Genomic DNA, 13915 nt, shown 5'->3' with positions numbered 1-13915 from the left:
AACCTGGTAAACTACAGAGGAAATCAAACTAACCTGGTAAACTACAGAGGGAATCAAACTAACCTGGTAAACTACAGAGGGAATCAAACTAACCTGGTAAACTACAGAGGGAATCAAACTAACCTGGTAAACTACAGAGGGAATCAAACTAACCTGGTAAACTACAGAGGAAATCAAACTAGTGGTAAACTACAGAGGGAATCAAACTAACCTGGTAAACTACAGAGGAAATCAAACTAACCTGGTAAACTACAGAGGAAATCAAACTAACCTGGTAAACTACAGAGGAAATCAAACTAGTGGTAAACTACAGAGGAAATCAAACTAACCTGGTAAACTACAGAGGGAATCAAACTAACCTGGTAAACTACAGAGGGAATCAAACTAACCTGGTAAACTACAGAGGGAATCAAACTAACCTGGTAAACTACAGAGGAAATCAAACTAGTGGTAAACTACAGAGGGAATCAAACTAACCTGGTAAACTACAGAGGAAATCAAACTAACCTGGTAAACTACAGAGGAAATCAAACTAACCTGGTAAACTACAGAGGAAATCAAACTAGTGGTAAACTACAGAGGAAATCAAACTAACCTGGTAAACTACAGAGGAAATCAAACTAACCTGGTAAACTACAGAGGAAATCAAACTAGTGGTAAACTACAGAGGAAATCAAACTAGTGGTAAACTACAGAGGAAATCAAACTAACCTGGTAAACTACAGAGGGAATCAAACTAACCTGGTAAACTACAGAGGGAATCAAACTAACCTGGTAAACTACAGAGGAAATCAAACTAGTGGTAAACTACAGAGGAAATCAAACTAACCTGGTAAACTACAGAGGAAATCAAACTAGTGGTAAACTACAGAGGAAATCAAACTAACCTGGTAAACTACAGAGGAAATCAAACTAACCTGGTAAACTACAGAGGGAATCAAACTAACCTGGTAAACTACAGAGGGAATCAAACTAACCTGGTAAACTACAGAGGAAATCAAACTAGTGGTAAACTACAGAGGAAATCAAACTAACCTGGTAAACTACAGAGGAAATCAAACTAACCTGGTAAACTACAGAGGAAATCAAACTAACCTGGTAAACTACAGAGGAAATCAAACTAGTGGTAAACTACAGAGGAAATCAAACTAGTGGTAAACTACAGAGGAAATCAAACTAACCTGGTAAACTACAGAGGGAATCAAACTAACCTGGTAAACTACAGAGGGAATCAAACTAACCTGGTAAACTACAGAGGAAATCAAACTAGTGGTAAACTACAGAGGAAATCAAACTAACCTGGTAAACTACAGAGGAAATCAAACTAGTGGTAAACTACAGAGGAAATCAAACTAACCTGGTAAACTACAGAGGAAATCAAACTAACCTGGTAAACTACAGAGGAAATCAAACGAACCTGGTAAACTACAGAGGAAATCAAACTAACCTGGTAAACTACAGAGGGAATCAAACTAACCTGGTAAACTACAGAGGGAATCAAACTAACCTGGTAAACTACAGAGGGAATCAAACTAACCTGGTAAACTACAGAGGAAATCAAACTAGTGGTAAACTACAGAGGGAATCAAACTAACCTGGTAAACTACAGAGGAAATCAAACTAACCTGGTAAACTACAGAGGAAATCAAACTAACCTGGTAAACTACAGAGGAAATCAAACTAGTGGTAAACTACAGAGGAAATCAAACTAACCTGGTAAACTACAGAGGGAATCAAACTAACCTGGTAAACTACAGAGGAAATCAAACTAACCTGGTAAACTACAGAGGAAATCAAACTAACCTGGTAAACTACAGAGGAAATCAAACTAGTGGTAAACTACAGAGGAAATCAAACTAGTGGTAAACTACAGAGGAAATCAAACTAACCTGGTAAACTACAGAGGAAATCAAACTAACCTGGTAAACTACAGAGGAAATCAAACTAACCTGGTAAACTACAGAGGGAATCAAACTAACCTGGTAAACTACAGAGGAAATCAAACTAGTGGTAAACTACAGAGGAAATCAAACTAGTGGTAAACTACAGAGGAAATCAAACTAACCTGGTAAACTACAGAGGAAATCAAACTAACCTGGTAAACTACAGAGGAAATCAAACTAACCTGGTAAACTACAGAGGAAATCAAACTAACCTGGTAAACTACAGAGGAAATCAAACTAACCTGGTAAACTACAGAGGAAATCAAACTAACCTGGTAAACTACAGAGGAAATCAAACTAACCTGGTAAACTACAGAGGAAATCAAACTAACCTGGTAAACTACAGAGGAAATCAAACTAACCTGGTAAACTACAGAGGAAATCAAACTAACCTGGTAAACTACAGAGGAAATCAAACTAGTGGTAAACTACAGAGGAAATCAAACTAACCTGGTAAACTACAGAGGAAATCAAACTAACCTGGTAAACTACAGAGGGAATCAAACTAACCTGGTAAACTACAGAGGAAATCAAACTAACCTGGTAAACTACAGAGGAAATCAAACTAACCTGGTAAACTACAGAGGAAATCAAACTAACCTGGTAAACTACAGAGGAAATCAAACTAACCTGGTAAACTACAGAGGAAATCAAACTAACCTGGTAAACTACAGAGGAAATCAAATTAACCTGGTAAACTACAGAGGAAATCAAACTAACCTGGTAAACTACAGAGGGAATCAAACTAACCTGGTAAACTACAGAGGGAATCAAACTAACCTGGTAAACTACAGAGGGAATCAAACTAACCTGGTAAACTACAGAGGAAATCAAACTAGTGGTAAACTACAGAGGGAATCAAACTAACCTGGTAAACTACAGAGGAAATCAAACTAACCTGGTAAACTACAGAGGAAATCAAACTAACCTGGTAAACTACAGAGGAAATCAAACTAGTGGTAAACTACAGAGGAAATCAAACTAAACTGGTAAACTACAGAGGGAATCAAACTAACCTGGTAAACTACAGAGGGAATCAAACTAACCTGGTAAACTACAGAGGGAATCAAACTAACCTGGTAAACTACAGAGGAAATCAAACTAGTGGTAAACTACAGAGGAAATCAAACTAGTGGTAAACTACAGAGGAAATCAAACTAACCTGGTAAACTACAGAGGAAATCAAACTAACCTGGTAAACTACAGAGGAAATCAAACTAACCTGGTAAACTACAGAGGGAATCAAACTAACCTGGTAAACTACAGAGGAAATCAAACTAGTGGTAAACTACAGAGGAAATCAAACTAGTGGTAAACTACAGAGGAAATCAAACTAACCTGGTAAACTACAGAGGAAATCAAACTAACCTGGTAAACTACAGAGGAAATCAAACTAACCTGGTAAACTACAGAGGAAATCAAACTAACCTGGTAAACTACAGAGGAAATCAAACTAACCTGGTAAACTACAGAGGAAATCAAACTAACCTGGTAAACTACAGAGGAAATCAAACTAACCTGGTAAACTACAGAGGAAATCAAACTAGTGGTAAACTACAGAGGAAATCAAACTAACCTGGTAAACTACAGAGGGAATCAAACTAACCTGGTAAACTACAGAGGGAATCAAACTAACCTGGTAAACTACAGAGGAAATCAAACTAACCTGGTAAACTACAGAGGAAATCAAACTAACCTGGTAAACTACAGAGGAAATCAAACTAACCTGGTAAACTACAGAGGAAATCAAACTAACCTGGTAAACTACAGAGGAAATCAAACTAACCTGGTAAACTACAGAGGAAATCAAACTAACCTGGTAAACTACAGAGGAAATCAAACTAACCTGGTAAACTACAGAGGAAATCAAACTAACCTGGTAAACTACAGAGGAAATCAAACTAGTGGTAAACTACAGAGGAAATCAAACTAACCTGGTAAACTACAGAGGGAATCAAACTAACCTGGTAAACTACAGAGGGAATCAAACTAACCTGGTAAACTACAGAGGGAATCAAACTAACCTGGTAAACTACAGAGGGAATCAAACTAGTGGTAAACTACAGAGGAAATGAAACTAACCTGGTAAACTACAGAGGGAATCAAACTAGTGGTAAACTGTGTGTGTGTGTCTCTGTGTAGGGTGTCTATCCCCTTCCTGAAGATGCTGGACCAGATGCTGGCTAGAGCCTGTGTGTAATGTGTGTGTGTCTCTGTGTAGGGTGTCTATCCCCTTCCTGAAGATGCTGGACCAGATGCTGGCTAGAGCCTGTGTGTAATGTGTGTGTGTCTCTGTGTAGGGTGTCTATCCCCTTCCTGAAGATGCTGGATCAGATGCTGGCTAAAGCCTGTGTGTAATGTGTGTGTGTCTCTGTGTAGGGTGTCTATCCCCTTCCTGAAGATGCTGGACCAGATGCTGGCTAGAGCCTGTGTGTAATGTGTGTGTGTCTCTGTGTAGGGTGTCTATCCCCTTCCTGAAGATGCTGGATCAGATGCTGGCTAAAGCCTGTGTGTAATGTGTCTGTGTCTCTGTGTAGGGTGTCTATCCCCTTCCTGAAGATGCTGGATCAGATGCTGGCTAGAGCCTGTTTTGACACCTTCACTACAGACCAGGAGTGAGTGGGGTTCATGTTATAGACTGTTCTACTGATGCCTGTTAGGTAGGACCTTATCTGTCAGAAACAGCAGAAACAGGACATTTCGAAGTTATAGTGTTGTGTATGTAGAATACATGAAGATATGTAATATTGTGGCTGATTGAATGAATAGAAGCTACGCTAATCTGTTATTTGCTCTCTCTGCTCTTTTCTCTCTCCTCTGTCTCTCTGTTTCTCTCTCTTTTCTTCTCTGCTCTCTCTTTCTTTTGCCTCTATCCTCTATTCTCTCTCTTTTTCTCTCTCTTCTCTGCTCTCTCTCTCTTGCCTCTATCCTCTATTCTCTCTCTTTTTCTCTCTCTTCTCTGCTCTCTTTCTCTCGCCTCTATCCTCTATTCTCGCTCTCTTTTTCTCTCTCTTCTCTGCTCTCTTTCTCTTGCCTCTATTCTCTCTCTCTCTCTCTCTCTCTCTCTCTCTCTCTCTCTCTCTCTCTCTCTGCTCTCCTCTCTCTCTCTCTCTCTCTCTCTCTCTGTGTAGTCATCAGTTCTGTGTGGACTTGTTGTCTCTCTGTAAGGAAGAGATTAAGAAGTCCAAGGACACTCAGAAGCTCCGCTCCGCCATCGCTGTGTGAGTGGTGTTTCTTTTAACGCACACACACACACACACACACACACACACTCCAAATACATGTCCACTGCATCTCACCTCTGTTACAGTGTTAAAACATTTAGTCACAACACACAACCTGATATACACACTCGTTGCTCTCTCCCCCGAACCCTACTCTCTCACCCTCTCACCCGAACCCTACTCTCTCTCACCCGAACCCTACTCTCTCTCCCACTCACCCGAACCCTACTCTCTCTCCCCTCCTGTAGGTTCTGTGGTCTGATCCAGTTCCAGGGAGAGGTCCGTAAGAAGGTTCTGTTCCAGCTGCTGCTGCTCCTCTGTCACCCCTTCCCTGTGGTGAGTTAGCTCTCTCTCTCTCTGCATCTCTCTCATCTCTCTGTCTCTCTCTCATCTGTATCTCATCTGTCTCTCTCTCATCTGTCTCTCATGTGTCTCTCTCTGCCTCTCTGTCTCTCATCTGTGTCTCTCATCTGTCTCTCTCTCTGTCTCTCTCTCATCTGTCTCTCTCTCTCTGTCTCTCTCTCTGCCTCTCTCTCTGCCTCTCTCTCATCTGTCTCTCATCTGTCTCTCTCTCTGTCTCTCTCTGCCTCTCTCTCATCTGTCTCTCATCTGTCTCATCTGTCTCTCTCTCTGCCTCCCTGCCTCTCTGTCTCTCTCTCTGCCTCTCTCTCATCTGTCTCTCATCTGTCTCTCTGCCTCTCTCTCTGCCTCTCTCTCATCTGTCTCTCTCAATTTCAATGTATGGGGTTTTATTGTCATGGGAAACATATGTTAACATTGCCAAAGCAAGTGAAATAAATCATAGACAAAAGTGAAATAAACAATAAAAACTGAACAGTAAACATTACAGTCACAAGTTCCAAAGGAATAGAGACATTTCAGACGTCTTTATACAGGGTTGTAATGATGTGCAAATAGTTCAAGGACAAAAACTGGTGGACCTTTTCTTGTGGCAACAGGTCACACATCTTGCTGCTGTGATGTCACACTGTGGTGTTCCACCCAGTAGATCACTTCCTTTTAGGTGGTTGTAGAATTGAGTGGGTATCGGCCTAATTCTGCTCTGCATGAATGATTTGGTGTTCTACGTTGTACACGGAGGATATTTTTGCAGACTCTATAACTGATTCAACTATTTTTAGCCAGATATTAATTGGTATGTAGAATTTTATGTTCCCTTTGATGGCATAGAAGACCCTTCTTGCCTTGTCTCTCAGCTCGTTCACAGCCTTGTGGAAGTTACCTGTGATGCTGATGTTTAGGCCGAGGTTTGTATCGTTTTTCATGTGTTCTAGGGCAACTTTGTCTAGATGGAATTTGTATTTGTGGTCCTGGTGACTGGACCTTTTTTGGAACACCATTATTTTGGTCTTACTGAGATTTACTGTCAGGGCCCAGGTCTGACAGAATCTGTGCAGAAGATCTAGGTGCTGCTGTAGGCCCTCCTTGGTTGGTGACAGATCTAGGTGCTGCTGTAGGCCCTCCTTGGTTGGTGACAGATCTAGGTGCTGCTGTAGGCCCTCCTTGGTTGGTGACAGATCTAGGTGCTGCTGTAGGCCCTCCTTGGTTGGTGACAGATCTAGGTGCTGCTGTAGGCCCTCCTTGGTTGGTGACAGATCTAGGTGCTGCTGTAGGCCCTCCTTGGTTGGTGACAGATCTAGGTGCTGCTGTAGGCCCTCCTTGGTTGGTGACAGATCTAGGTGCTGCTGTAGGCCCTCCTTGGTTGGTGACAGATCTAGGTGCTGCTGTAGGCCCTCCTTGGTTGGTGACAGATCTAGGTGCTGCTGTAGGCCCTCCTTGGTTGGTGACAGATCTAGGTGCTGCTGTAGGCCCTCCTTGGTTGGTGACAGATCTAGGTGCTGCTGTAGGCCCTCCTTGGTTGGTGACAGATCTAGGTGCTGCTGTAGGCCCTCCTTGGTTGGGAACAGATCTAGGTGCTGCTGTAGGCCCTCCTTGGATAGGGACAGATCTAGGTGCTGCTGTAGGCCCTCCTTGGTTGGTGACAGATCTAGGTGCTGCTGTAGGCCCTCCTTGGTTGGGAACAGATCTAGGTGCTGCTGTAGGCCCTCCTTGGATAGGGACAGATCTAGGTGCTGCTGTAGGCTTTCCTTGGTTGGGGACAGATCTAGGTGCTGCTGTAGGCCCTCCTTGGATGGGGACAGAAGCACCAGATCATCAGCAAACAGACATTTAACTTCAGATTCTAGTAGCTTGAGGCCGGGTGCTGCAGACTGTTCTAGTGCCCTCGCCAATTCACTGATATATATGTTGAAGAGGGTGGGGCTTAAGCTGCATCCCTGTCTCACCCCCCGACCCTGTGAAAGGAAATGTGTTGGTGTGTTTTGCCAAAGTGAAGGCATAGACTCAGGTTTTATGGGTCTCTGTTTTTGGTTGGACAGGTTTCTCAATTTCTTTCATAGGTTTTTGCTTTCTTCATCAAACCATTCATCATTGTTGTTCATTTTCTTAGGTTGTCTGCTTGATATGTTTAGATTTGATAGGGAAGCTGAGAGGTCAAATAAACTGTTTGGGTTTTCTCTCTTTCTCTTTACAGATCAGGAAGACCACAGCCAGCCAGGTGTAATCTGTCTGTCTTTCTCTTTACAGATCAGGAAGACCACAGCCAGCCAAGTGTAATCTTTCTTTCTCTTTACAGATCAGGAAGACCACAGCCAGCCAGGTATAATCTGTCTTTCTCTTTACAGATCAGGAAGACCACAGCCAGCCAGGTATAATCTGTCTTTCTCTTTACAGATCAGGAAGACCACAGCCAGCCAGGTGTAATCTGTCTTTCTCTTTACAGATCAGGAAGACCACAGCCAGCCAGGTGTAATCTGTCTTTCTCTTTACAGATCAGGAAGACCACAGCCAGCCAAGTGTAATCTTTCTTTCTCTTTACAGATCAGGAAGACCACAGCCAGCCAGGTATAATCTGTCTTTCTCTTTACAGATCAGGAAGACCACAGCCAGCCAGGTATAATCTGTCTTTCTCTTTACAGATCAGGAAGACCACAGCCAGCCAGGTGTAATCTGTCTTTCTCTTTACAGATCAGGAAGACCACAGCCAGCCAGGTGTAATCTGTCTTTCTCTTTACAGATCAGGAAGACCACAGCCAGCCAGGTGAAATCTCTCTTACTCTTTACAGATCAGGAAGACCACAGCCAGCCAGGTATAATCTGTCTTTCTTTCTCTTTACAGATCAGGAAGACCACAGCCAGCCAGGTGTAATCTTTCTTTCTCTTTACAGATCAGGAAGACCACAGCCAGCCAGGTGTAACCTGTCTTTCTCTTTACAGATCAGGAAGACCACAGCCAGCCAGGTGTAATCTGTCTTTCTCTTTACAGATCAGGAAGACCACAGCCAGCCAGGTGTAATCTGTCTGTCTTTCTCTTTACAGATCAGGAAGACCACAGCCAGCCAGGTGTAATCTCTCTTTCTTTCTCTTTACAGATCAGGAAGACCACAGCCAGCCAGGTGAAATCTCTCTTACTCTTTACAGATCAGGAAGACCACAGCCAGCCAGGTGTAATCTGTCTTTCTCTTTACAGATCAGGAAGACCACAGCCAGCCAGGTGTAATCTGTCTTTCTTTCTATTTACAGATCAGGAAGACCACAGCCAGCCAGGTGTAATCTCTCTTACTCTTTACAGATCAGGAAGACCACAGCCAGCCAGGTGTAATCTCTCTTACTCTTTACAGATCAGGAAGACCACAGCCAGCCAGGTGTAATCTCTCTTACTCTTTACAGATCAGGAAGACCACAGCCAGCCAGGTGTAATCTCTCTTTCTTTCTCTTTACAGATCAGGAAGACCACAGCCAGCCAGGTGTAATCTGTCTTTCTCTTTACAGATCAGGAAGACCACAGCCAGCCAGGTGTAATCTGTCTTTCTTTCTCTTTACAGATCAGGAAGACCACAGCCAATCAGGTGTAATATCTCTCTCTCTTTACAGATCAGGAAGACCACAGCCAGCCAGGTGTAATCTGTCTTTCTCTTTACAGATCAGGAAGACCACAGCCAGCCAGGTGTACGAGATGCTGCTGACCTACGACGATGTCATCGACCCTGACGTGATGGATGATGTCATGACGTCGCTGAGTGACACCAACTGGTCAGTGGAATCAGGAGACAGGAACTCAATTAGTCCATAGCGCTGCGTTACGATTCTCCCCCCTTCCCCAGGTGTGCATGTGCACACCCCCGGTCACTAAGTTAACCTTTCTGATCTCCCCATCCCAGATCCGGGATCGTGAATACAGACTCAAGCTCATTACCATAACGCAACGTTAACTATTCATGAAAATCGCAAATGAAATGAAATAAATATGCTAGCTCTCAAGCTTAGCCTTTTGTTAACAACACTGTCATCTCAGATTTTCAAAATATGCTTCTCAACCATTGCAAAACAAGCATTTGTGTAACAGTATTGATGGCTAACGTAGCATTTAGCATTAGCATTCAGCTGGCAACATTTACACAAAAAAACAGAAAAGCATTCAAATAAAATCATTTACCTTTGAAGAACTTCAGATGTTTTCAATGAGGAGACTCTCAGATAGCAAATGTTCAGTTTTTCCTGAAAGATTATTTGTTTAGGACAAATCACTCCGTTTTCTGCGTCACGTTTAGCTATGAAAAAACCCCTGTATCCAGGATTGTGTAAATCTATCAGCAAGCTCATTAGCATAACACAACGTTAACTATTTATGAAAATCGCAAATGAAATGAAATAAATATGCCATCTCTCAAGCTTAGCCTTTTGTAAACAACACTGTCATCTCAGATTTTCAAAATATGCTTCTCAACCATAGGAAAACAATCATTTGTGTAAAAGTAGCTAGCTAGCGTTAGCATTTCGCGTTAGCATTTAGCGTTAGCATTAGCGTTAGCATCCAGCACGCAACATTAACAAAAACATAAAAGCCTTCAAATAAAATAATTTACCTTTGAAGAACTTCTGATGTTTTCAATGAGGATACTCTCAGTTAGATAGCAGATGCTCAGTTTTTCCAAAAAGATTCCTTGTGTATTAGAAATAGCTCCGTTTTATACATCACATTTGGCTACCAAAAAAAATCCCCAAATTCAGTCCTCAAAACGCGAACTTTTTTCCAAATTAACTCCATAATATCGACTGAAAACATGGCAAACGTTGTTTAGAATCAATCATCAAGGTGTTTTTCACATATCTCTTCATTGATACATCGTTCTTGGACACATGCTTTCTCCCCTGAATCAAATGGTAAAGTAGAAGCAGCTGGCAATTGCGCACCGAATTCGACGCAGGACACCAGGCGGACACTTGGAAAATGTAGTCTCTTATGGTCAATCTTCCAATGATATGCCTACAAATACGTCACAATGCTGCTAAGACCTTGGGCGAACGACAGAAAGTGTAGGCTCATTCGTTGCGCAATCACAGCCATATAAGGAGAGAATGGAAAACAGAGCTTCAGAAATTCTGCTAATTCCTGGGTGATGCATCATCTTGGTTTTGCCTGTAGAATGAGTTCTGGGGCACTTACAGACAAAATCTTTGCAGATTCTGAAACTTCAGAGTGTTTTCTTTCCAAAACTGTCAAGAATATGCATAGTCGAGCATCTTTTCGTGACAAAATATCGCGCTTAAAACGGGAACGTTTTTTATCCAAAAATGAAATAGCGCCCCTAGAGCTCTAACAGGTTAACATGGTGTAAGCCCCCCCCCCCTATCCTACACCCCCGGGCACTAAGTTAACATGGTGTAAGCCCCCCTCTATCCTACACCCCCGGTCACTAAGTTAACATGATGTAAGCCCCCCCTCTATCCTACACCCCCGGTCACTAAGTTAACATGATGTAAGCCCCCCCTCTATCCTACACCCCCGGTCACTAAGTTAACATGGTGTAAGCCCCCCCTCCTATCCTACACCCTCGGTCACTAAGTTAACATGGTGTAAGCCCCCCTCTATCCTACACCCCCGGTCACTAAATTAACATGGTGTAAGCCCCCCCTCCTATCCTACACCCTCGGTCACTAAGTTAACATGGTGTAAGCCCCCCTCTATCCTACACCCCCGGTCACTAAGTTAACATGGTGTAAGCCCCCCTCTATCCTACACCCCCGGTCACTAAGTTAACATGGTGTAAGCCCCCCCCCCCCCTATCCTACACCCCCGGTCACTAAGTTAACATGGTGTAAGCCCCCCCCCCCTATCCTACACCCTCGGTCACTAAGTTAACATGGTGTAAGCCCCCCTCTATCCTACACCCCCGGTCACTAAGTTAACATGGTGTAAGCCCCCCCCCTATCCTACACCCCCGGTCACTAAGTTAACATGGTGTAAGCCCCCCCCCCCCCTATCCTACACCCTCGGTCACTAAGTTAACATGGTGTAAGCCCCCCTCTATCCTACACCCCCGGTCACTAAGTTAACATGGTGTAAGCCCCCCTCTATCCTACACCCCCGGTCACTAAGTTAACATGGTGTAAGCCCCCCCCTATCCTAGACCCCAGGTCACTAAGTTAACATGGTGTAAGCCCTCCCCCTATCCTACACCCCAGGTCACTAAGTTAACATGGTGTAAGCCCCCCCCTATCCTACACCCCCGGTCACTAAGTTAACATGGTGTAAGCCCCCCCCCTATCCTACACCCCCGGTCACTAAGTTAACATGGTGTAAGCCCCCCTCTATCCTACACCCCCGGTCACTAAGTTAACATGGTGTAAGCCCCCCCCTCTATCCTACACCCCCGGTCACTAAGTTAACATGGTGTAAGCCCCCCCCCTATCCTACACCCCCGGTCACTAAGTTAACATGGTGTAAGCCCCCCTCTATCCTACACCCCCGGTCACTAAGTTAACATGGTGTAAGCCCCCCCCCTATCCTACACCCCCGGTCACTAAGTTAACATGGTGTAAGCCCCCCCCTATCCTACACCCCCGGTCACTAAGTTAACATGGTGTAAGCCCCCCCCCCCTATCCTACACCCCCGGTCACTAAGTTAACATGGTGTAAGCCCCCCCCTATCCTACACCCCCGGTCACTAAGTTAACATGGTGTAAGCCCCCCCCTATCCTACACCCCCGGTCACTAAGTTAACATGGTGTAAGCCCCCCCCTATCCTACACCCCCGGTCACTAAGTTAACATGGTGTAAGCCCCCCCTCTATCCTACACCCCCGGTCACTAAGTTAACATGGTGTAAGCCCCCCCCCTATCCTACACCCCCGGTCACTAAGTTAACATGGTGTAAGCCCCCCTCTATCCTACACCCCCGGTCACTAAGTTAACATGGTGTAAGCCCCCCCCTATCCTACACCCCCGGTCACTAAGTTAACATGGTGTAAGCCCCCCCTATCCTACACCCCAGGTCACTAAGTTAACATGGTGTAAGCCCCCCCCTATCCTACACCCCCGGTCACTAAGTTAACATGGTGTAAGCCCCCCCCTATCCTACACCCCCGGTCACTAAGTTAACATGGTGTAAGCCCCCCCCTATCCTACACCCCCGGTCACTAAGTTAACATGGTGTAAGCCCCCCCCCTATCCTACACCCCCGGTCACTAAGTTAACATGGTGTAAGCCCCCCTCTATCCTACACCCCCGGTCACCAAGTTAACATGGTGTAAGCCCCCCCCCTATCCTACACCCCCGGTCACTAAGTTAACATGGTGTAAGCCCCCCCCTATCCTACACCCCAGGTCACTAAGTTAACATGGTGTAAGCCCCCCCCCCCCCCCCCCCCCCCCTATCCTATGCTTTTAAATCCCAGAGAGGGACTGTACAAATGCACACTTTAGGAAACGTGGAGAATTGGGATGCAGACTTTGTAACAGGTGTTTGGGTGCAGGGTTTTAAGAACAGACCCTGGAACAGGTCTTTGAGTGCAGGGTTTTAAGGACAGACCCTGGAACAGGTCTTTGAGTGCAGGGTTTTAAGGACAGACCCTGGAACAGGTGCAGGGTTTTAAGGACAGACCCTGGAACAGGTGCAGGGTTTTAAGGACAGACCCTGGAACAGGTGCAGGGTTTTGAGGACAGACCCTGGAACAGGTCTTTGAGTGCAGGGTTTTAAGGACAGACCCTGTAACAGGTGCAGGGTTTTAAGGACAGACCCTGGAACAGGTGCAGGGTTTTAAGGACAGACCCTGGAACAGGTGCAGGGTTTTGAGGACAGACCCTGGAACAGGTCTTTGAGTGCAGGGTTTTGAGGACAGACCCTGGAACAGGTCTTTGAGTGCAGGGTTTTAAGGACAGACCCTGTAACAGGTGCAGGGTTTTAAGGACAGACCCTGGAACAGGTGCAGGGTTTTGAGGACAGACCCTGGAACAGGTGCATGGTTTTGAGGACAGACCCTGGAACAGGTGCAGGGTTTTAAGGTCATGAACTAGAAAAGGAAAACCCCTTATTTCGTGGAAAGGGTTTTAACAAGAAAGGAGCCGTGGACAGACTAGTTTAATCTCCTGCTGGGACTGCTGTTAATGTATTAAACTACTAAAGACCATTTCCAGAGAATGAGGCTGTTCCCTTTTCTACGAACTGCTCATTGGTCACAGTGTTTTCTAGAGGAGTCAGTCCTACTGTAAGGTCAGTCTTACTGTAGGGTCGGTCTTACTGTAGGGTCAGTCCTACTGTAGGGTCGGTCCTACTGTAGGGTCGGTCTTACTGTAGGGTCCGTCCTACTGTAGGGTCAGTCCTACTGTAGGGTCGGTCTTACTGTAGGGTCCGTCCTACTGTAGGGTCAGTGTTACTGTAGGGTCGGTC

General features: G+C 44.7%; 1 protein-coding gene across 3 annotated transcripts in view; it reads left to right on the top strand.

Moving 5' to 3' along the window:
* Nucleotides 1–13915, top strand: part of LOC110512740 (tubulin-specific chaperone D-like) — a 141869-nt gene that overhangs the window by 125896 nt on the left and 2058 nt on the right. The window contains exons 34-37 of one of the 3 annotated variants that reach the window (XM_036941974.1): nucleotides 4481–4558; nucleotides 5075–5164; nucleotides 5416–5503; nucleotides 9171–9280. In XM_036941974.1, coding sequence (XP_036797869.1) covers nucleotides 4481–4558; nucleotides 5075–5164; nucleotides 5416–5503; nucleotides 9171–9280 — 366 coding nt within the window. Of the gene's footprint in view, nucleotides 1–4085; nucleotides 4435–4480; nucleotides 4559–5074; nucleotides 5165–5415; nucleotides 5504–7921; nucleotides 8396–9170; nucleotides 9281–13915 lie in introns of those variants that run through there. The other 2 variants (XM_036941975.1, XM_036941976.1) reach the window with 2 other exon arrangements.

The sequence above is a fragment of the Oncorhynchus mykiss genome, chromosome 13 (assembly GCF_013265735.2).
Source record: "Oncorhynchus mykiss isolate Arlee chromosome 13, USDA_OmykA_1.1, whole genome shotgun sequence".
In the NCBI taxonomy this organism is placed as follows: Eukaryota; Metazoa; Chordata; class Actinopteri; order Salmoniformes; family Salmonidae; genus Oncorhynchus; species Oncorhynchus mykiss.
This window is presented reverse-complemented; position numbering and strand designations above follow the sequence as displayed.